The 23,013-nt window shown below is 41.7% G+C and overlaps 3 protein-coding genes across 31 annotated transcripts in view; 2 read left to right on the top strand and 1 right to left on the bottom strand.

The window, feature by feature from the left end:
- ATP2C1 (ATPase secretory pathway Ca2+ transporting 1) overlaps positions 1-5,560 on the top strand; it is an 88,949-nt gene extending 83,389 nt beyond the window's left edge. For all 16 annotated transcript variants that reach the window (XM_085538249.1, XM_015854047.3, XM_085538254.1 and 13 more), the window contains 7 exons: positions 299-465; positions 909-977; positions 1,704-1,820; positions 2,473-2,620; positions 3,185-3,280; positions 3,851-3,992; positions 4,730-5,560. In XM_085538249.1, coding sequence (XP_085394375.1) covers positions 299-465; positions 909-977; positions 1,704-1,820; positions 2,473-2,620; positions 3,185-3,280; positions 3,851-3,992; positions 4,730-4,866 — 876 coding nt within the window. In that variant the 3' untranslated portion in view covers positions 4,867-5,560. The remainder of the gene's footprint in view (positions 1-298; positions 466-908; positions 978-1,703; positions 1,821-2,472; positions 2,621-3,184; positions 3,281-3,850; positions 3,993-4,729) is intronic.
- Positions 5,561-5,949: 389 nt separating this feature from the next.
- On the bottom strand, positions 5,950-14,101 carry ASTE1 (asteroid structure-specific endonuclease 1). Of its 5 annotated transcripts, XR_014942929.1 has the most exons (6): positions 12,781-14,101; positions 11,110-11,320; positions 10,344-10,539; positions 9,819-10,040; positions 6,315-6,677; positions 5,950-6,085 (listed from the first exon to the last, which is right to left on the bottom strand). XR_014942929.1 is itself a non-coding variant. In XM_015854046.3 (4 exons), the coding sequence occupies exons 1-4, from the start codon at positions 14,098-14,100 to the stop codon at positions 9,749-9,751; spliced, it is 2,019 nt and encodes a 672-aa protein (XP_015709532.3). In that variant the 5' UTR covers position 14,101; the 3' UTR covers positions 9,538-9,748. The 5 variants fall into 5 exon arrangements, 4 of the variants coding, with proteins under 4 accessions (XP_015709532.3, XP_085394390.1, XP_085394392.1 ...); XM_015854046.3 differs by lacking the exons at positions 5,950-6,085; positions 6,315-6,677 and having other exon boundaries at positions 9,538-10,040; XM_085538264.1 differs by lacking the exons at positions 5,950-6,085; positions 6,315-6,677; positions 10,344-10,539 and having other exon boundaries at positions 9,538-10,040.
- Positions 13,961-23,013, top strand: part of NEK11 (NIMA related kinase 11) — a 72,255-nt gene continuing 63,202 nt past the window's right edge. For 3 of the 10 annotated variants that reach the window (XM_032442381.2, XM_032442382.2, XM_015854044.3), the window contains exons 1-2: positions 14,091-14,216; positions 14,758-14,991. In XM_032442381.2, the coding sequence (XP_032298272.2) occupies positions 14,822-14,991 (170 nt within the window). In that variant the 5' untranslated portion in view covers positions 14,091-14,216; positions 14,758-14,821. Of the gene's footprint in view, positions 14,217-14,757; positions 14,992-23,013 lie in introns of all 10 variants that reach the window. The other 7 variants (XM_085538267.1, XM_015854045.2, XM_085538270.1 and 4 more) reach the window with 6 other exon arrangements.

Genomic DNA, 23,013 nt, shown 5'->3' with positions numbered 1-23,013 from the left:
TACAAACAGAGAATAGAAAGTCAAATATTAAAAGACAGAATGTTTTGAGAATTACGAAAGTGCCATAACATTAAGATTCTATATATCCTGGCTTTCAAACATAGATGGAATGTATGACCTAAAACTTAATGTAAAACCTTGTATAAATGATGAGTTAAGATACAAACAGTTGCACTTTTTCAGAATTTTATAATGGTAAAATAGTTCTTCTGGGAAAACCATGAACCACTGTATTCAGAACGATTATATAGGATGGGCTGTTTCAATCTCTGATTTATGTTCTTTTCTCTTTCTTTAGTCCCTGCAAAATAATGGTGCAGTAGTAGCTATGACAGGAGATGGAGTGAATGATGCTGTTGCTCTGAAGGCTGCAGATATTGGTGTAGCAATGGGACAAACTGGAACAGATGTTTGTAAAGAGGCAGCAGATATGATCCTTGTGGATGATGATTTTCAGACAATAATGTAGGTGACATTTGTATTGATACTTTGTGCTGTATAGTTTTAATGAAACATCTTTCTGTCTGTATGTATTTCACTCTGGTGCGGTAGGAATACGTGGCCTTCTGAACTCATTCTCTGTTTCTGTCATTTCTGGAACGTGTGTGTTGTTTGTTTGCTTGCTTGTTTAATTATCCACCTTGATTCCAGAGGCAGCATCAGTGATGATGCGAGCCTTAAAAGGAGGAAATTTTTCTACTGACATTTCATTTTGAAAGCAGTCAGAGTAAGAACCATTGTAATTGATCTTCCAGTAAAGTACAGTGGCTGTCAAAGTGGCTCAGCTCCACTCTTTTCTTGATTACTTGTGTTTGTGCTTCAGTTAGTAGAAATAACACACTGTTTTTGTTTGATTTAAGCTTTGTTGCAGTAGTCTCTAGTGGTATGATCTTTGTTTTTAATTGCAGGTCTGCCATTGAAGAGGGTAAAGGAATTTATAATAACATAAAAAATTTTGTTAGATTTCAACTGAGCACGTAAGTCTGAAACATTGTTGAGAATATCAGGAGGTTCTTACTGCATTGTGATTGAACCAAAGCCTCACAAAGCAAATGTGTAAACTCATATGAACACTTTAGGTTTCACATACTGACAGACTGTACTAGAAAGTATCAGTGATCATAACGACAAGAGAATTTTAGGATTGAATTTTTAGTATTTTGTACTTGGTGCTTTGTTTCATTTTTAAAGATTCAGAAAATAATGCAGTAAGCAGGCCTCTATTACAGTCTTTCATATTGACATGTGGAAAGTCAGTAAGTGACAGGATAGCCCCACCTTAGCATTCTTCTTTAAAGGAGGGGGGGAACAGACCTGTGCCAGAGGAGGCTCAGTCTAGACATGGGAAAAAATTTCTTCACCTTGAGAGTGGTCAAACTCTCAGACAGGTTTCCCATCAAGGTAGTTGATGCCTGTCAATGCTCAAGAGGCATTTGGACGATGCCCTCAATAGCATGCCTTAGCTTTTGGTTGGTTCTAAGGTGATCAAGCAGTTGGACTTGGATGGTCTTTCTAAGTCCCTTCCAATTGTTCCATTCTATTTTATTCTGACCGTTTAAAGTTAGTATTATGGTAGTTGTGATTGAAGTTGTCAAAATCTATATGTACTCGTAAATATATGAAGTTTTGCTTGCAAAGCAGTTATCAGTGGATCTTCAGAAATGTTCCATGCTGACAGTTATAAAAATGGATTCTTTCAACAGGAGTATAGCAGCATTGACTTTAATCTCACTGGCTACATTAATGAACTTTCCTAATCCTCTCAATGCCATGCAGATCTTATGGATCAATATTATTATGGATGGGCCTCCAGCTCAAAGGTAAGTAATTGCTTACCTTTACTTTAAATTCTGTTAGAGGTTTGTGGTCTAATTACTTAAGCAAGGAAGAGGGTTGCTTGTAAAAGAAACTCTGAAGTGTTTGTGAAACAGAGTGGTTCTTTCTTTGCATTACAGTGTTTGCAGTGTAATTCCCTGTTCATTCATTTGGCTTGCTTTGGTATCCAGCAGTGGTTGGTTGGGGAGCAGCATAGTACCTAAAGATCCACAGCATGCAAGATTCTGGCTTCTGTCCAGTCTTCTTCTGACTTTCTTCACTGTGGATAGATGGTGGAGGGAGCAGTGAAAGGGATGTAGCAGTAGAATTCCTTAGTTATCGAGGTAACAGTTCATGGTGGACATTACTAATACTGCAGATTCATTAAAAACTGTTGTTTAGTAATTCTGATACTGTCTGATAGATACCACATACTTTTGGACTCTGAAACTGCAGTGTTGGACTGTTACCTGTTACTGATACTTACAACTCAGTGCTTTGAAGGTGAAAATAACAGATGCTTATTTAAATGAAGTGATTCCTAGGCTGCAGAGGGAAGATTCAAATCTGTTTTCTTCACCTGTGAAATCTAGTCTTTGTGTAGAAGCAACAAATCACTATGATGATAAAAACCTGAGGTGCTTCTTTAATTTTAAGCCTTGGGGTGGAGCCTGTGGATAAAGATGTTATTCAGAAGCCTCCAAGAAATTTGAAGGATAGCATTCTGACCAAAAACCTGATTGTTAAGATACTGGTGTCATCGATAATTATTGTGTGTGGAACACTGTTCGTCTTCTGGAGAGAGGTATGACAAAAACACAAGACTTAGCAAGCATATTTAAGTCATTTTAATACTAGTGGTTGAAATTCGGTGTTCAGAATTTGCGTGAACTTAGTTGCAAGATTTATGTATGCTTATTTAATAGTAACTAAGATTAGAAAGGATGATTTTCAAAGCAGTTAAAATGAGAAATAGAGTTTCTAGTGTAGACTTTTCCGGGTCCCAAAAACCTTAGCGAATGGGAAATAACTGTGAAAAACAAATCAAAACTTACATCCAGCTTGTTAGGAATCAGCTGTTTGCCTTTCCTTTCCCAGTGGGGAAGAAAGCTGATCTTTTTTATCAGCGCATCATAGAGTCCTTGGTATTCTGTCTGCTTGTCAAGAGTCTTCACGGCTTGGAACTAAAATTCTTATAAATGATGAGTGTGTCACTTCTGTTATGATTTCTTGAATGGGCTTGGAGCAAGCAGGTGGTTTTGCTTGTATGTATTACTTAGTAGAACTTGCATTATTGCAGTAACTGTTTTTAGTTGCTGAAGCTTTAAATTAAAGCGTGCTAAAGCTATTTTATTTTTTTTGTTGGCAGTTAAGAGACAATGTAATAACGCCTCGAGATACAACCATGACCTTCACCTGTTTTGTATTTTTTGATATGTTCAATGCTTTGAGTTCTAGGTCTCAGGTGAGTGATTAATATTGCTGTTTACATGGTATTTACATCAGTACCTCTCTTCAAAGGAAGCTATAGCCCTAGGAAAGCCTAAGAAAACTTGTTTTAAGAATTCTTCCTGCTTAAATTTTTATTCTAGGGAAGGCAAAGTCTCAAAATTTGTGTTAGTTGAAGAAATTACAAATTACTACGTTTAATCTAATTTTCAGTCTGTTTTCTGATGCGAATGTCAGGGTAGAAAAAAACACATCCTTCTTGTACAGTGGGCACCTTCTAATGCGTGGTACTTGTAGAGAAGTGAGCTCAGTAAATAAATTCTTGACTGTGAAAGTAAGGTTTGCACTCAGGTTTCCCATTAAGTTATCTTCTTAGGAATATGTTTTGGATTATCTTCAAGGTAAACAACTCAACGGTATCTCTCTCTCTCTCTCTCTCTCTTTCTTTGTGTGTATATATACATATATGTATGTATGTATATATATACACTTTTGTAAATGTTGAGATGAAAAATAGTTATGAATTATTTTCTTGTTTAGACAATTAAAGTTACATGTACAGTGTAATATATTGCTTGTTTTACAGACAAAATCTGTGTTTGAGATTGGACTTTGCAGCAACAAAATGTTCTGCTATGCTGTCCTTGGATCTATAATGGGGCAGTTATTGGTCATTTACTTTCCTCCACTTCAGAAAGTTTTCCAAACAGAGAGCCTGAGTGTCTTGGGTAAGAAACGTTCCCTTTCAAAGCATGATACATTAAGGATTGATTTGTAAAAGCATTGGGTTATTGTGCTTAGGGATGTGGGTTAGTGGTGGATTTGGTTGTGTTATCTTGATGATCTTAAAGGTGTTTTCCAACTTAAATGTTCAGTGGTTCTGTAAGAGCTCTTTCTAACTATTTGCATACAGCAGGAAAACCAATCCTGCTGATCCTTTATAAGAGGAGGAAAAAAAACTGTTAGATATTTTGTTGGAAACTGTAATTAAGTGCATATTGCACACAAAACAGACAGGTGAGTGTGTTCTTACATTTCTGAAGTGCTTGTATATTTTAGGAATTTTAATGAGTACTGATGCAGGCAAAAAGGAACAAGATGATCTTAAAGGTTCCTTCCAACCCAAACCATTCCGTGTTTTTAGATAATCCTTTGAATTTTTATAGCACTGTCATTTCTGAGAATATAGTTTCAGTATAAAGCTAATTATGCTGCTTAGTGTTCTTTGCTTTTCTAGGTATTGATAAAAGCAGTGTTATAAAATACTTTGAGAATTTGAAATAGCATGCATGTCCTTGTGATTTGTGCATGAACTAAGCATGCTAATTGTCTGGTTCTGCAAAATGGTTCTTGCTTCACTTCTGCTCAAATTACTCAGTAATAGGCAGGCAATTTGAAGGTCTTCTAAGTCATATATTCCTCAAGCTTAAGAAGCAAGTTTAAAAAGGCTAATTATCTCTTCCAGATTTACTTTTTCTTCTGGGACTCACTTCCTCTGTGTGCGTAGTGACTGAGATCATAAAGAAGTTTGAGAGAAGCAAGGAAAAGATCCAGAAGCATGGAAGTTCTTCTTCGTCAACTTCGTCTTTTCTTGATGTATGATGCATATTGCATTCATTTGTTTGCAGACTTAGGGGTTGCTGTCTGACGATGTAGGAGAAAGCAAAACAATATTTGGAGGATTAAGGAGTCCTGAGGGCTTTTGACAAGTCCTTTGTTTCACTGGCTAATGATGAACATTGATGTTTCAAGACTGTTTAGAATTTAACTTCCAGCCGTGGGAGTAACAAATGAAATTATGCAACTTTGGTAACATTTTTCCTCAAACCAATTTACTTTTGAGATTGAATGGGATTTTGTGTGTGGGGGGGGGTTAATTTAAAGAAAGATCTAAACCCAAGTCCCATTTTCTGCACTTAGAGAGATAATTGTATAAAATTCTTCTCTTAGGTATAAATATTTTAGTTTGTTTTTATTTAAAACATTGTACCATTTTACTTTTACGGTGGTGGGACTTTGCTACTAATACAAGGATTAAAAAACATATTTCAGAGGCATTCCACTGGGTTTAGTCTGTCACAAGAGTGCCATATTCTAGCTACTGTATTTATTTACTTTATCCTGCGATGTGTAAGCGGCTCAAGTACCTTGTGCTAAGGTTTATTTTTTTTGTATCCGGAGGTATTTTCTTTTTGCACAGGATGTGACCGCTGTCGGATCACTGTTTTTTCTTTTCTTTTTCTGTGATTGAAAAGCCTATACTGCAATTTGAAGTAAATGTTTGCTTTTCTTATAAGTGTGGTGTCTCTTTGCTTTAAAAGGAACTGGCATTTACACCAGATTGTCAGGCTTGTGATGGTTTCAGATACCTGCTCTGTTCCACATTTACTTTACCTTACAAATGCTAGACTACTTGAGTACTAAGACAGTATTAATACTGAAATATCTGACTTACAGTTTTGTGGTATACTGAATAAGAAAGTGAACAAGCTAATTCTCACTCTAATAGAAAAAATCACAGCTTTCTTTGAAATATCCTTATTTTTCCTTCCATGCCCCTCTTGTTTTTTTTTCTTCTCCCATCATTAAAATAAATAGATTGCTTTTAGAGTCACTCAGAAAGTCATTCCAAAGATTAAAATTTTGTGGATCAAAAAGTGTTACAATAAATTGGTGTCTTGATATGCTAAAAGTAATTTTTAATATATGATAATGCCTGGATTTTCAGATATTCATTGATTTAAAAACCAGCAGCTGTCTTCCTTAGAAGTAGTCATGCAGCTGTTGACATCATTGCTGTTAGAGATGGACTAGCTGTGCCCTGAGGAAATGAAAGGAACTGTCACCCACTGAATCTTGGAAAGGTGATGTGTAAGAACACAAGAGGGAGCTGAAGACAGAATGCTGTATCTTTTGATTCTAAGCATGCGGGTACACATCTATTATTCTGGCCTACCCTGGGCCTGCTGAATGTACACTTATTACCTGCAGTGTTAACATGCAAGAGGTTTAATAGTGTAAGGGGAAATAATTTAGTACATGGCACTCACCTTTTCTGCAGGATGCTCTGTGAACCACTGAGCTGATAAGGGCTCAAACACGATGACCTCTTAGAAATGATCTCTCTTAGCACAAATTTCTCATTTCCAGCAGTTCTGCTTTTCAAAAGTTGGAAAGATTTATCAGTGTTTTTCCCGTAGGACTTTGACAAGTGGGTCTGTATTACTAGAGTGTTCGCTATTTCAGGTGTAGTAAAAACTGTGGTGATGCATGCTGATGAAGAATCGTTTGCACCAGCCTGGATTTTGAGGAAGTGCAGTAACTATCATTTTCATCTGGTAAGACTTCTTGTTGATAATCTTATCTTCTCCATGGGATTTGACTACTTTGTGCTCAGCATTTTTCTTGGAGTCCTAGAAGTCCAAGTACATAGAGAAGTGCAGATAAGCATAAATGACTTAGAGAGGAATTATTATTTGCTAGTATTTAAAGAAATTTTACAAAGTACTCATTTGCCAGCATAAGTCTCATGTTCTGAATTACCTGTCAGTGTAGATGTGAACTTAAAGTGAATTATATTGAATTATGTCTGAGGCAATTCTGCTGTATTCCAGTGGAAGGTGGAACAGTAACAAGTAGTTTATCTAGTAGTTCAGTCTCATCATTTGTGATAAAAGCTTGTACTCACTGTCTGAATTCCATTGCTTGTTTTTAGCTCCATTCTTGGTCAGTATCACCTAGCTGCATGTTTAAGGTTTTCTTCAGAGCAAGTGAATCAACTGTGAGATCTATCCTCAAAAATGAAAATGCATTTCATGTAGTGTGAAAATAGGCAGCAGCTATGTAATTTAGTTGCTCTTATTAAAGCACAGAGTTGAGAAATTTTCTATCTTAACGAGTACGAGCCTTTCATTGTTTCTGGTTGTTTTCCTCCCAGAAGACTGAAAGCCTATGATGACCCAAAGAAAACCAAAACAATTAAACTCTGAATAGTGATCCTAGAATTAGTAATGATTTTCTTCAGCTTGCAGGATTGGTATTTCCAGTGGGATATATTTCATCCTGTCAGGAAGAAAGAGCAGCTTAATTTTGAACTGAGAACACATTTCCAGTAGAGTAATTCTTAGTCACCAGGTCAGCGCTCCCAAAGGTAATCTCAGCATGTCTTGTGATCACAGCAAGTCTTCATCCAAAAAACAGAACAGTTGAGTTCATCCCAGTCTTTGGAACTAATTCATGATTGTGCTCAGTGAGGCTCAAGAATTTGACCTCATGTTTTCCCAGTGAGGGATGTAGGGTGGTGAAGATCTCTCTTCTTACTGCAACAACAAAGTGGAATCTGTGTGTGTGTGTGTGTAAGACGTAACTTAAAATGAGACGATGATTATAAAAACCACAAAGAATGATAAGCTTGGAAATCTGAAACACATGAGATGAGAATGATTCAAGTGATGACTTGGATGAATAAGAATGTAAGTCTTAGTTTCTAGGATCAAGAACTTTAATAGTTGGAAGGTGATATATTTGAGTCATCTGACGGAAAGGCGGCTGTAGATGGCTGTAAACAGAAAGGCGATGAGCAGTTCTAACTTGCTCTGTGGCTGAGTGTGAGTGCCATCTGCTGCTAAGTGGGAAAGTAGCAGTTCAGGACTGACGATTACTGCCTACTATCTCAGTTACCTGCTATTTCGGACTACGTCTCAAGAATAGTTTTCCCATGAGTTAAATACACGATATAAATGTATCAATTTCTCATTGAATGTATTATGAAAGTATCAAGACTCAGCTGTACAATATCAGAAACTATTCCTGTAGTTCTTGAGGTCTAGGTTTTCCATGTAGAAAACGCTAACACAGTGTATGGTGATGAGCCTAAAGACAGGGAAGCTTAATTTTCCAGGCATATTCACAGGTCTTTGTACTGCATACTTTAATGTTTTCTTTTCAGAGGTTGTTGGGTTGTGGGATTTTCCCCACATTTAGGATTTCTGAATTTTCAGCGAGGGGTTCAGCTTGTTAGTTCTTCTTCCTTAGCTTGAACTTCCTTGCTGCAGTTACGCTTTGAATGACAGACCAACCATTGTGTTTTCTTCCATTTCAGTATGTCAATTATGTACAGTGTTAAGGGTGAGGATTTTTAATATTTAAGTGGTACTGTTTGCTATGTGGAATCATAAACATGATGGTTATTGGCCAGTGCTCTGTAAAATGCACTTTTAAGGTTTACCCCTCTGCTGCCAGTTGTTTTGTTCCCACTGCTGTAACCACCTCCATAAGGCATTTGCCACCATCCATGAGCCAGTATAAAGCACTGGCCACTTCTCCTGTTCAGCGACATCCATGGCCAGCTGGACACACTTTACCTCTGCAAATTGGCTTGATTCTCCTTTTCCTTCTGGGGCCTCTGCAACTTGTTGTGTGGGGCTCCACACAGCAGCTTTCCATCTGCAACGTCTCCCAATACATGATCCATCCATGAGTGGGGCAGATTTCATTTTCTGGTAGTTCCTTGTACAATGGAGCCTCTTCAGCACATTACACCTCCTGGTGATGTTCTGAAGTTTTTTACCTTCAGGTCAGTCCATGATCGCCTCTAGGATTCCTGGACGACTGAGGTTCCCTATCTAAGCTCGTTGTGCAATCAACTCAGCCCACTTACTCCAAGCAGCATCAGTAGCATGAAGGGTGGAGGGGACCTTTCCTTTGAACACCCAGATCAGCAGTGACTGCTACCTCTCCCTAAAACTACAAATATTCTACCATCTGTGAAGGCAGTATTTTTTAAATCACAGAATCACACAGATTCACAGAATAACCTGGGTTGGAAGGGACCTCAAGGATCATGTAGTTCCAACCCCCCTGCCTGGCAGGGCCACCAAACATACACATTTACTAGATCAGGTTGCCCAGGGCCTCATCCAACCTGGTCTTGAACACCTCCAAGGACGGGGCATCCACAACCTCCCTGGGCAGCCTGTTCCAGGGCCTGACCACTCTCCTAGTGAAGAAAAAATTGTCAATTTCAATTTGATTTGTAAGACTGTAACCACACAGCAGCATAGATAGCTGCTTCTCAGACACGAGCTTGAAAAAGGGATGTTTTCCAAGTTAGAAGCATTCAGGGAAAGGTAGGGATAGTAAACCTTAAGTGTTCAGAACAAGAAACACTGAAATGCTGAAGTTCTTCACTCTCATTTTCAATTAGACACCTTTCAATCATCCAACCAGCCAGCCCCACTTTCCGCACACACAAAGCTCAGACACCAAGACAAGTTGTATGTGGCACCTTTCTTACAGGAGTTTTAATTACAAAAATACTAAATCCTGAAGTGAGACTTGTTGGTAAAAAAATAAATACTATAAAAAAATATCAGGAACTTGCATGAAAACAGCCAAACAGCCAAGCAAATTCCATTAAAGTCACATTTTAAATGTAATTTCTTCTGTCTCCATGGCATTAGAAATGATTTTAGGAGTAATGACTTCAGTCATCCACACTGAGTGATGCAAACCTGTTAACATCACATAAACGCTGAGTTTCAGATACAGCGCACCTGATGGCCTTTGTCTTTTTAGATGCTTTTTTCTTTTTGCAGGACTCAGATCTGGCCTCTGTTTTCTTCTGAAAGAAGTCCGGAGGTAGAGCTGACATGACTGTTTTCAACAGAACCTGATAAAGCGCAGTCATTTTCGGAGAAGGACTGAACACATTTTCCACGGAAGGTGTTGACTTCAGCTCTTGATACAGTCCGTGCACGAGGGTCCCACTGTAAAGCCTGCTCAAAGGAAGGAGAGCATTCTCATTTGATATCAGATCTCAGCAAAGTACAGAAACATGCAGCTCAGTGGGGAGAACAAACCATATACCCCAAACCGCATCTTAACTACGTACAGTATTCAACAGCGGGCCCCTAAGGAATATTTTAATTAGGTTTTTCTCTATATCCCCACCTTTAAAGAAAGGAGTCCGAAGTGTGGTAAAACTGCCCAAAGGAGTTTATGACGCAGACAATAAAGCAACATGTGAAATCATTTCAGCAGGAGCTTCTGTGGAAAGCAGAGCTCCGAAATGTCCTTACCTAGCTAAGTCTGGCTCAGGGAGAGGACTGCAGAGTAGCTGGTTGAGATACAATCCCATCTCAAGACAGCACTGCCACTGGCAAAAGCCATGTGCAGCATCTAAATCAAAGTCTTTGTTTTGCAGTTTCTCTTCCTTCCATTTTAGAAATTCATTATAAGCAATACTGTTGTCTTCAGGGTGGAGAACTGTGAGATCTAGGTTATGAATAGAAAATGACAAATAAGTGTTGTGTGAAAAGATGAAAAGTATCTGCAATGTACAGGGCCTACAAACGACCAGTTTAGTTGTATTTCTGGAAGCCTACCTTCATGTCTAGACATTTAGTTGATTCATACAATGGAGAAAAAAACATGTGTCATTAAACACTGGAATGGGCTCCCCAGGGACGTGATTGAGCTGCTGTCCCTGTATGTATTTAGGAACCATTTGGATGTGGTGCTCTGAGGTATGATTTAGCAGAGGGTTGTTAGGGTACTGGTTAGGCTGCGGTTGGACTTGATGATCTTCAAGGTCTTTTCCAACCTGGGTAATTCTATGATTCTATGTCGGCTGCTTTTCTGCACTTTTCTGGGAGTGAATCCACCTCAGAAGACTGCCAACTTGCTCTACCCTGCTCAAGAAGCAGGTGGCAGCCATTTTCAAGCAGTTTCTGTGAGTTTAGAGCCTAAATCAACAGAATAACCCTGGCACGCATCATCTTTGGCATCAAATCAGGGACTCTTCCTAAAAAACGCCACCTCTAGAGGTGTTCTCTGGGGACATACCTGGATCATTTGTTATCCTGTGCAGTTCTCCAGATACTATCATTAGAAGTAGAGCCTTTAAGTGATGCAGATTCACTTTAGGTTCCGAACAACGTGTCCAGTAACAGGTTACAGCAACAGGGAGCTGCAAGTGGGCAGGGACAGATTCTAGCAAACTCATTTTCACTCCTAAAGTCTCCAGCAGAAGCAGCTGACGGCGCAACACAGGCACCTGCAAATAAGCAAAAGATCTTGAGGGGGAAAAAAAAACAGACTTCATTTGTTGTGAGTCATTTCCAGAATGCAAATCAGATGGTTTAAACTAGCTAACACTTTGTGCTTTTAAGTAAAATAGTTATTTAAGCGTCACAGATACTGTGATCAGGCAGCATTTTTGAAATACCACCTAAAAAGGCAATTTTCACAATTTCCCGAGGTCAGCTGGATTTTAATAGGTTTCAGTCTCCTACTAATCAGGTGATTTACGTTACATTCCTGTGCAAAAGTTGACTTACTTAGAAAATGCAGCAGGCGTGACGCATTAAAGTTACCTTGGTATGGCAAACGTGTCTGTGTAACATCACATCTTCAAGAGCACACTGTTATCACAGTGAAAACTTCAGTGTACAGTTCACCTTTCTCATCTGCAATATATGAGCTCATAGCACGTTCCTTCTTTGCTGTGCTATTTAAGACACAGTGCTACAAACCACGCAGAGCACACCGCAGAACTGGAGCAAGATGCTCAACTGCAACATGAGTGCATTGTGAGTCTGGATTGGGAATAGGCTCCCCAGAGTGGTGGTTGAGTCGCCATCCCTGGATGTGTTTAAGAGCCATTTGGATGTGGTGCTCGGAGATATGGTTTAGCAGAAGGTTGATAGAGTTAGGGTACTATGGTTAGGCTGCGGTTGGACTCAATGATCTTTAAGGTCTTTTCCAACCTGAGCAATTCTACGATTCTATGTGTAGTATAAAAGAGCACAGACTGGATTCCCAAAAGTTTCAGCAACAGGTATGAGCCCTGGGTGTTTCCCATTGCAAGGAACAGCCTAAACCATAAGAGACCATAAAAACGTACATATGCCGCATTGCTAATGCTGACTAGAACTAACCTAGTACAACCTTCCTTTGATTACAAGTTGTGTTTTTCAGGTGCTGTTCTGCTTGGCAAGGAACACGGAAGCATATTTAGCAGGATGTGTACTCGTAGCAGGAGGAACTGCCGCACAGCTGCAAGCTTTACAGATGAAATAATGCTGATATTTAGCAAAAGAAAGCATTTTACTTCGCTCTGAAACATCCGTAACTTGATCAAATGCAAGTTAAACTTTGTAGTGTTGAACTGCACCTTTCTAAATGTCACAGAACTGTGAGTCCTCTCCTAAAACGACAAAAGCAGATATTAGTTTAACAGAACAGGAAGGACAGGAGAAGGGCTTACATGGGATGATTCAGGCAATGCTATATATACATGATGCCAGCTGGTCGTGTCATTTGGCTTGGTGCACTTGGTGGGGGGAGTCATGAAATGTGCCTAGCTTCTCAGCCATCGGAAGCACAACTGTATGTGTGCAGAGGATTTGCTCACTGAAGTCTCTGGGTTCAGCCATCACTTTTAGCACCCTGCTGTCAAACACAGCACCTCTTAAGCGTGTGCCACACTGTTAACCTGCTACGACAACCACTTACCTCCACTAACTTGTCCAAAGCAAAACCATCATCCCCAAAAGGCGCGGGGAGGCTCGCTGCTTCAACAAACGTCTTTTTAATTGACTTTTGGACTCGGTCGAACTCACACACAGGCGGCAGCGCACTGCCCTGTGCCTTACACTGTGGGTTGGGAGCTGTGCAGAGCAGCAGGCTGTACAGCACCTGCCGGATGGGCAGCGCGGCACAGTGCGCGCTGGGCCGCCTCATGTCCTCCACCTGGACGTGGAGGAAGGTGCTCCTCAGCGTCGCCACGTTTGTGACCAGCGGGGCCAGCTCGCCTCTGGCCAACGCGCCCAGCATCCACGGCGGCAGCCCCGAGGCCTCGGCCTCGTGGCAGCGGTATCGGCCGTCCATGAAGAACTCCTCGAGGTTCTCCTCTGTCGGCGCATAGTCCTCCAGCGCGGCTCGCAGCAGCTCCCTCGCCGCGTCCCTCCGCCGCCTTCCCAGCCGCTTCAGCACGGCGTCCGCCGCCTCCTCGGGCCCGGTGAAGCCCGCCAGCCAGCCGAGCAGCCCCCGCGCCCGGCCGTGCCTCCCGGGCAGCCGCACCTCGCCGAAGAGCCCCTCGAACGCCGCCACGTCCACGTAGTCGTTGCCGCTGATGCCGGCGAATAGCGGCAGCACGCTCCTCCTCAGCCTCCCGAAGTGCCGGCAGAACGTGTCCGCCTCGAAGCGCCGCGCGGGGATGTAGCGTCCCGAAGGCTCGGCGCGGACGTCCCGCCAGCGGAACGCGCTCAGCGGGCAGTACCCGCCCGTCAGCTCGAAGATGAAGAAGTCGCTGTCGAGGGACAGCACGGGGCAGCCCCAGCGGTTGGCCAGCGCCGCGACCTCGCGGTCGGCCTCGGCCCAGCACTGCACGAAGGGCACGGCCGCCCGGCGCAGCGCCTGCACGAAGACGTGCCGCGCCAGCAGCGGCAGCACGCGGCCTCGGTCCCCTTGGCACAGCCCGTGTGCCCGCCGCAGCCGCTCTGCGGCTCGCTCCATCAGCGTGCACAGCTTCCTGTCCGCCGCCCCGCGCCCGCCGTCCAGCACCACGAAGGCGGCCACGCCGCACGACCGCAGCGCGGCGAAGAACTCGCCCGCGGCCGCCGCGAATTGGCCGTAATCTCCACCGCGGCGGCAATCGGCGTCGGAGGCGAAGAAGAGGTGGTAGTACAGGCTGCTGCCGTCGATCACCAGCTTGGTGTCCCGCAGCCGCAGCTCGGCGAAGAACGCCCCGCGCTCCTCCACCAAGCCCGTCAGCCCCGGGACGCCCATGGCGGCGGCGGCGGAAGCGGCCCTCGGGCCGGGCTCGGTGAGCATGCGCGGCGTCGCCTTGACTACGGCACCGCTCAGGCCCCGCGGGCTGCAGCTGACGGGCCGCACCGGCGCTCTGTGCACGGGAGGGGGCTGAGGGGAGCAGCTGGGTATTGAAACAGGTTGGTGCGCGTTTGGGTACTCGTAACTAAGAGGTTTCAAGCTCATAACCGTCACTGAGGCTCCGTGTTTGCAGGAAGGCAAGCCCTTGGCACCAGGAGTTATGCAGGAAGCTGTGGCTGGCAGAAGGTGGTAGCAGTCAGTCACACAGGCGCTATCACATGGAGTTAGAGAATTGCTCAGGTTGGAAAAGACCTTAAAGATCATCGAGTCCAACCATAACCTAATAATACTGCCCTACCTCTAACAACCCTCCACTCAGCCCTATCCCTGAGCACCACATCCACATGGCTTTTAGACACATGACTCAACCACCTCCCTGTGGAGCCTATTCCAGTGCATAACCACCCCTTCTGTAAAGTTTTCCCTGATATCCAACCTAAACTTCCAGTGCCACAATTTGAGGTCATAAGTGCTGACGGATGGCAGAAAGATGGTGGAAGCTGAAGGGCAAATGAAAGAACAAACAGCTTTCTAGTTAATAATATTGCATTAATAAATCTTCTTCTTTCTGTTTCAAATATTTCTTCTGAACTTCTGTAGAAGAGGAAAAGGATTTGGAAACTGCATTCTAGAGACGTTTGGGCAGTTTCTGTTACACGGAGCAATGCTGAAATTTCAAGAAACTGGTAAGCACGTCAGCGTTTCCAGATCTAATTCTGCTTGCTCAGATGCTGCTATCGCAAGGAGATACACTATTCAGAGGAAGCTTGGCAACGGAAGCTTTGGAAGCGTGTATCTGGTTTCTGACAAGAAAGCAAAACAAGGAGACGAATTGTAAGTAAGCTCTTTACATACTTTAAATAAAAGTGGTTTGGACCATCATTCTTGCATTGTTGATGTTTTCTTTGCATTGATTAGTTTCTAAAGTTTAGTGTTGTGTTGCAGAGTTTACTGTTCAGCAGTAGTGAGGGCTGAAGATAAGAGCAGAATTTATGTTGTCTGCTTTATCTAAAATAGTTTATGAGAGAAGGAGGGAAGAGGTAGGTTTGATGTCAGGGGGAAGTTCTTTACTATGAGAGTGGTGAGGTGCTGGAACAGCTGCCCAGAGAGGTTGTGGATGCCCCGTCCCTGGAGGTGTTCAAGGCCAGGTTGGATGGGCTTATTCCCAATGTCATGCCTTGGACAAGTTGCTAATGCAGAATGCACACTGTGAAGGACCTGGTATTTATCCAGAACTGACGTAGATACAGCATCTAGTTCTGTAATGGCTCATTCAGCGCTCATTAAAGCATTGACATTTTAAATGTGAGCATGAAAGTGTAAGACTTTCTGAACATACTTCATTACACTTCTCTCTTTATTTCCGATGATTTCTTATTTATTTTCAGCAAATACTTGGTAACACCTGATTGGAATTCAGGAATAATTTTATGCCACTGTAAGGACTGACACTGTTACTGAGGTGTCCAAAAAGAAACACGACCGTACCGGTCCTATTCTTAATAACTGGGTTGTATAAATGAAACTTCAAAAGGAATTCTGACAGGATTTCTGGCGAACGGCTGTATAATGCAGTTCATCGTTTTATCACTAGAGAGAACTCGTGTATCACCGTTATTCTCTGCTCCTCTGAGCCACGATTTAAGTTGAAGAGCAGATTCCCCAACTTTCTGCCATTTCTATCACAGAATCACAGAATGACCCGGGTTGGAAAAGACCTCAAGGATCATGTAGTTCCAACCCCCCTGCCTGGCAGGGCCACCAAACGTACACATTTACTAGATCAGGTTGCCCAGGGCCCCGTCCAACCTGGTCTTGAACACCTCCAAGGACGGGGCATCCACAACCTCCCTGGGCAGCCTGTTCCAGGGCCTAACCACTCTCCTAGTGAAGAACTTCCCCCTAACATCCAGCCTTATGCTAGAAGATGACAAAAATAGAGGCCCCAGTGATGTGAAAGCTCGAGCAGCATAACAAAATAGAGCGTGGGTACTTTCTTCTCTTTAACTCTATGTAGTTTTTGAGGTGATAAAATATACTGCTTACTGCTTGATAGATTTTCCTTTGGGAAATAGGTACATTTTCAGATGAAAAATATCTTTTTATTTTCCATCACGTTTCGTACTCTTCCAGAGTAATACATTTCAGAGTGTGATTCAAGTTATGTTTATTAATAACAAAACGAAACTAAAAATCTTAGAGATCTGAGAGTACTTGGGCAGTAAATGGAGAATTGAGCTACTAAAGTCCCAAGTGACCTCAACAGAATTAGATTTCTGTTTTTTATTGTTTCAGAGATGGTTCAGAATGTTCCAAGCAAAATACTTACATACACACTGCTGACTTGCTGAGCTCTGGTGTGATACAGCTGAGTTGTGTGCTATACAGATAACATGGATTTGAACTACTAATGCTGTGGTGGTGTATGTACGCCTGGTCTTAAGTGTTCCCTTGTACTTCTACCAGCTTCTCTGCCTGCACAACTTGTTTTTTCTCCTTTCCCAAAGTGTGTTATCCAAGATGAAGAAGGAGGAAACCAGCCCAGTGATTAGCATTCTGGATTGAGATTGTGCCTTGTGGAGTTATTTCAGACAAGCCATTGGTTTTAAGGATCTCACTTACCTCTTGTCAGGGAACAAATTACATTCCCGAGTTTTGTAATAATCACATAAAAAGTGTAGGTTCTTGCTCCAACTTCTGGATGTGCACATGAAGCAAAGATGTGCAACAGAATTCCTCCATATGAAAAGAAATAGGGACGTTCATTGACACTTGCTGAATATTTGTGCAGACCAGCCAGTGGATATGAGCACAGTGAGGTGGGTGGTGTCTCACCAGTGGTGACAGTGAGATGAATGACAAGCCACGTTCTTGTTTGGCCATGCAGATTTTGATGAGCCTGCCGTGCAGGTTTCTGTTCATTGTTGGCAAAAATGCATAGTTAATGGTGTTGACTATGTTGAAAAAAAGCTGTTTTGTGCTCTATCAAATAGTGTTATTGTGCTCTTTGTATCTATTGTAGTTACCATGATAATAAGTACAAAGTACTTTGGGGGCAACCTATGTACTTTGAATTCATCTCCAACTTACCAGTTTACTTGATCTTTGTTTTCTGTGTTCAGTTCTTTGTCAGCTTGTAGTATGTAAATGCTTTGAAGCATACTTGATCTAATTTGCTAGGAAGCTCAAGTCACTTGTATGTGTGACTACAACACCAATTTTATTGGCAACGTTACAAGTGAAATTTATTCATCAGCTCAGAAGTTATCGAGGCAGTACCATGGTATAAAATCCTACCATCTCAGTGTTTTGCTCAAATACAATCTCTAGCTTGAGAGACGAGGAGAGCTTTTCAATATTGTTTCCAAGAGTTTGGATGAGTTTTTCAAACAAAGAGTCAGTGTGACTTTGAGTTTGCTTGAATGTTCAGAAAAAAAATTACTTGATAAAATTTACAAATCAACTTCCAAGTGCAGGACAAGGAATTTGGTTTTTCTTGCAGCTTCCTTGACTGGCATGTGATTTTTGCTAAGGTGTATCTCAGTTTTTGAGGTGCTTGCTTTTGTTTCTGGCGAACATGCGATAATACCCCACGCAGTCACTTTTATCCTTGCGCCCTTGAGTAGTTTATCAGTTACTTACAACAGGTAATTATGGCTAAACCCAATCCCTTTTTATAACAAAGATTCACAATAGCCTGAAGGACAGTGCTTTCCATACAGATGGTGAACCTCCTGATCAGCTGCATGAATTGGAGCACTGGGCTAAGCTTCTCTTGCTCGTAGCCCTGCGTAGGCAAGCAGCTGAAGTACGCAATAGGCGGATAGGGACTTCTGACTCATCCATATTCATCAGGTGCTCACAGGTGCCCTTGGTGGAAAGCACACACTGGGATGTGCCAGGCTCCCCAGGCTGCTCCTGCGGGTGGTACTTGTGGGGTGTCAGCCGACTTCTGCGCCTGCCTTGCATAATGCCATTAATCCAGGCTCACGCTAGGATTCCTTGGAAACTGTGCACTTAGCTGAATTATTTATCACATGGCTTTCAATTATTTATGAATTCTTATTACAAATGAAATAAAATCTAAAGGCGGAAGAGTTTTGTAACTCATGAATATCCAAGCGACAGCCAGCAGATTGCTTTGTCGCTAAATCCCTGTGTGCTGCCCCTTTTGCTTCTCTGAAGGCATTCCAAGGGAACGGTTGTTTGAAACCAAATTGATTAAAGCGGTAACAAATGACTTCCTCGCAGTCACTGTGTGCTTGTTCATCTAATCATGCTGTTGGCCTTTTCTGGACTCCCTCATTTAATAAAAGAAAGAAAGTTAAAATCCTTCAGGTCATTTTAGGTGCATGAAGAGATATTCGTGATCTCCTTGGAAACTGAGCAAAGGTGCAGTTCATAGAGGACCTTCCCAATAATCACTTATTTTAATGTAAGTTCTTCTCGGTGTGCTGTTTTGGCTTATTTTAGCCAGGTGTGCCTCTGCTGCTGGATGTAAGGTTTGGGACACCGTGTGTCACTACTTAGTTGCAAAGCCTTTCTCAGCCCCAGATAAGAGCTAACACTGTGACATGGACAGGGACTTCTTGATGATTTAGCTGAGGTAGCTGAAGAAATTGGCCTTCACTTACTTTCCACTCAAGTGGCTAAGCCTGATTTTCATATTCTATGAGGAATGTTAGGGGAGTCAAGAGCTAAATAAATGCCGGAGTCCCTACAGAAACTTCCTAACATTAGCTCCTGCTCTTTACTTTAAGAGTGTACGTACAAATGGACATGGAATTTACTCTGTATACCATCCCCATAAAGCTGAGCTCCCATAGGGGATCACAACTAACTAGGCTGTGATCTTGTATGCAGGCAGCAAGCAGGGCTGGTAGTTGACTTAATTCCTTCTTTGTAATGTTTACAAGCAGTATTTTCAGCACTGAGCACAGAGTTGTGCTTAAGGCATTGCTGGTGAATTATCGGTGCTTTGAGGTGTACAGCAGAGACGGAACTTAATGATTTTGTAATTAAGGAAATGCCTTGAGATCTCCACTGTCTGATTCATTTTATTGAAACCGACATTCAATTTTTATGCTGTTGTAAGCTAATTTTAGTAAGAAAATGGAGAGTTACAGTATTATTACTTCAGGCCAAATTGTGACCAATTCTGTTAGGTTCTGCATTATTTGTATACACCTGCCTATTGTAGATCGTGGTACGTAGGTCATTCCATAAGCAAAGCATTCAATTTATTTCCATGGAAACTACAACAGATAAAAGAGTACAATAACACTGTTAGAGCAAATTCTCAGCTACAAAACACTGTTTTTCCACATGGTCACCACCATTAGCTATGCAGTTTCAGCAGTGATGAACAAGAGAGCCTGCATGCTGTGCTCATCACAATCTGCCCCAGCAGAGGTGACCCGCTGTCAGCACTGCTGAAAGGCACCACCCACCACTTTACTGCGCTTACATCCGCTGCTTGGTCACCATGAGTCTCCTGCAAGCATCAATGAATTTTAGCTAGTGCTGTTTTTTCTGCATGAAGGAATTCAGTTTGCACCTTTGCTTCATCTGCACTTCCATGTCAGGCACCATTTTATCAGACTGCCCCTCTGCTGCCATCTGTCACACAACTGCAAAACGTAAGAGAATATTGGTGGAAAAGTGCCTCCTCTACTGCCAACAACTATTAAACATCAGCCACTGATGTTGTGGGCCAACATGATAAAACAGGAGGCATTACTTTTGGAGCTGCCTGTGTCAACGAGGTATTTTCTCTGAAGTCTCCATCAGGGATATTGTATTTCTTCCATGCAGAACCAGCTCTTTGTTGCATTCAGCACCTTGTAACGAGAAAACAACCGCCATGAGTGAAATGAAATCTGGATTTCATCCAGAATCTGGACAACTAGTGTGTTTTTATTTCCTTTTTTCCTTTTTGTTGTTCTGCTTATGTGGCGCATGAGTAAATATAATTCCTACTTCAGTGTTTCCTTCACCTACTTGGTGTGTCCTTCGTGTGTTCTGAAATATCTTTACAGTGTAGACGGTTAGTTACTTTTTGATTTGCACATAATTCCTGGATTTCTGGGATCACAATGTCATACTCCGGAGAGCTTTAGAAGACTTTAATTTTACAATAGATATATATACAGTTAATTTCCTCAGTTAGTATTGCTTGATCAGCTTTGTCTACGCTTGTAGACTTCTCAGTAATAAGCTTTTATGAAGCTGTAAGCCACCCTTTTATCTCTCTCTACTCACTCCCCTCACCCCACCTCTCTGCTTTTTCTTTTCTTTTTGGTACTGTGGATAATTCAATGCATATCAGTAATAAACACTGAAGGAGATGCCTGCTGGAAAGAGACATGTAGGAAGAATGAGTTTTCTCATTAAAGTTGAAGCAATTAGTATTTAAATTACTTATGGGAATTAGTTTCACAGACGAAACAATACTGCTGACATAAATATCCTTGCAACGTTGAAGGGAACATAATTCTGCTTACAAAATATGTTTATGCTCAGTAAAGAACCAATTATGTTTTACACCAGAAAATGTTTTAGTTTGAATTTATATGGAATAAATTCATACTACAGTGATTATCAGTGTGTCTGGTTTTCCTTTGCCACTTCCCGCTCTTCCAAATTGTCTGTTTTCTGTAAACTGAGGCATATGGATGAGGTGATATGTGGGTGATACATGGTAGTATGTGAATTCACACTAGTTTCAGCATAATCAGAATTCTTTATGGCTTGTGCTATAGCTGAAGACTTCAAGTTGAAGAGAAGTATGTGTAACTTGTTAACTGAGAGATGTTTAATCCCATTCTAATGTTTGAATACACAAAATGCTGTATCCAAACTTTACTTCTGTAACTATGACTGCTTCTTCTGAAAGGGAATGTTAATTAGCAGAGCTCAGTTAAAAGTCAAATGTATCGAGTGTGTGCAAAGAAATTACAATAGAAAGATGCTTGGTTTAGATGATTTGGTGTTTGGTGGAATTAAATCTTCAAAAGGTATAGAGGATAACCAGAATATTTGGTTCTTGGCTTGTTCCTCTGTAAAAATTCATCTGGAATATGAATATGAGCCATCATGTGTATGAGCCAGCAGTGTGCCCAGGTGGCCAAGAGAGGTGGTTGAATCACCATCTCTGGATGTGTTTAAAAACTGTTTGGATGTGATGCTCAGGGACACGATTTAGTGGAGGGTTGTTGGAGTTGGGGTAGTGTTGTTAGGTTGTAGTTGGACTCGATGATCTTCAGGATCTTTTCCAACCTGAGCAATTCTGTGATTCTATCTAGATTAGTAGCAGTATGGCATTTAACTTCTTAAACACTAGTCTGTAGAAAAAAAGGATGAATAAACAAGTGAACAGTAGATGGTGATAATGCAACACACAGAGATATAATTATTTAATTAAAAAAACCCCACAGAACAAAAACCAACCCTAGAGGCAGAGGTATTTATATATTTACATATAATTTATATATAATAATTTATATTCATTTTCCTGAGAAGTCATCAATCTCTTCCATGTAATTGACGTCTGTCAGTCTTTGATTCAGAGCTGAGATGTCCCAACTCAAGATACCTGAAAGATTTATTAAAAATAAATAGGTTTTAATATCCTAATGATGTTAATAATACTTTCTGTATGAAGTATAATTTATACTTAATACTATATGCTTTTATGAAGAAAGTATTATTAACACTATTAAGCAGCAATATGTCTTGGTCAGCTCTATGGAGAATAGCACAAGTACTTTGCTTTGCTTTATAGTTACTGATTTTTTTTCAACATTGGCACATATGGTTGACCAAGAATAGTTTGAAGCACGCCCCTTTGTGTATGCGAGATTGTACTCAGTGCAGAAGAAAAATATATAGGCTTGCAACTAATTTGTTTTAGCCTTGTTCTCTGAAATGAGCTTGTCCCAGAAAATATATTCTATGATCTTATAGCGTACTAATTAAGAACTGTTCACTTTCAAATAACCAGAAACTGTTTACATCATGAGCTGAACTGTTCGGCATTGGTGCATACATTACAGCTTTCAAAAATTAATCATCTTGAAAAATATCTGTAGGTGCTATAATTGTGAACTGTTGATGGAAATGGAAAATGAATCATCTACTTCACTTGTGAAATGTCATCACAATAGAATCACAGAATGGTTTGGGTTGGAAGGAACCTTAAAGCCAACACAGTTCCAACCCCCTGCCGTGGGCAGGGCTGCCACCCACCAGCTCAGGCTGCCCAGAGCCCCCTAACCAGACCTTGAGTGCTACAGGGATGGGGCACCACAGCTTCTCTGGGCAGCTGTGCCATGGCCTTACTGCTCTCTGAGTAAAGAATTTTCCCCTAATACCAGGCCTAAACTTCCCCTCCTTTAGTTTAAAACCATTCCCCCTTATCCTGTCACTATCTGCCTATGTGAAAAGTTGGTCCCCCTCCTGTTTACAAGTTCCCTGCAAGTACTGGAAGGCCACAATGGTATCTCCTCAGAGTAAGTCCAGTTCCCTCAGCCTTTCTTTGTAGGAGAGGTGCTCCAGCTCTCTTGTTAGCATTTGAAGGTATTTAAGTATTGTTGATCCTGACAAAGTAGGGGGCTTGGAAGTCACCAAGGACATGAAGTTTAATGAGAGCAAGTGTTGAATTCTGCACCTGGAATGGGTCAACCCTAGATATACATATAGACTTGGGGACAAGAGGCAGGGGAGCTTGCTCCCATGGAAAGAGATCTGGGGAATCTTGCTGATGGTAAGTTGAATCTGAGTCAGCATTCTGCCCTGGCAGCCCAGAGGGCCAACCATACCCAGGGGTGGTGTTTCAGGCCCATGCTGCCAGCTGGG

Source organism: Coturnix japonica, chromosome 2 (genome assembly GCF_054131305.1).
Source record: "Coturnix japonica strain WE chromosome 2, WE-NBRP24, whole genome shotgun sequence".
Lineage (NCBI taxonomy): Eukaryota > Metazoa > Chordata > Aves > Galliformes > Phasianidae > Coturnix > Coturnix japonica.
This window is presented reverse-complemented; position numbering and strand designations above follow the sequence as displayed.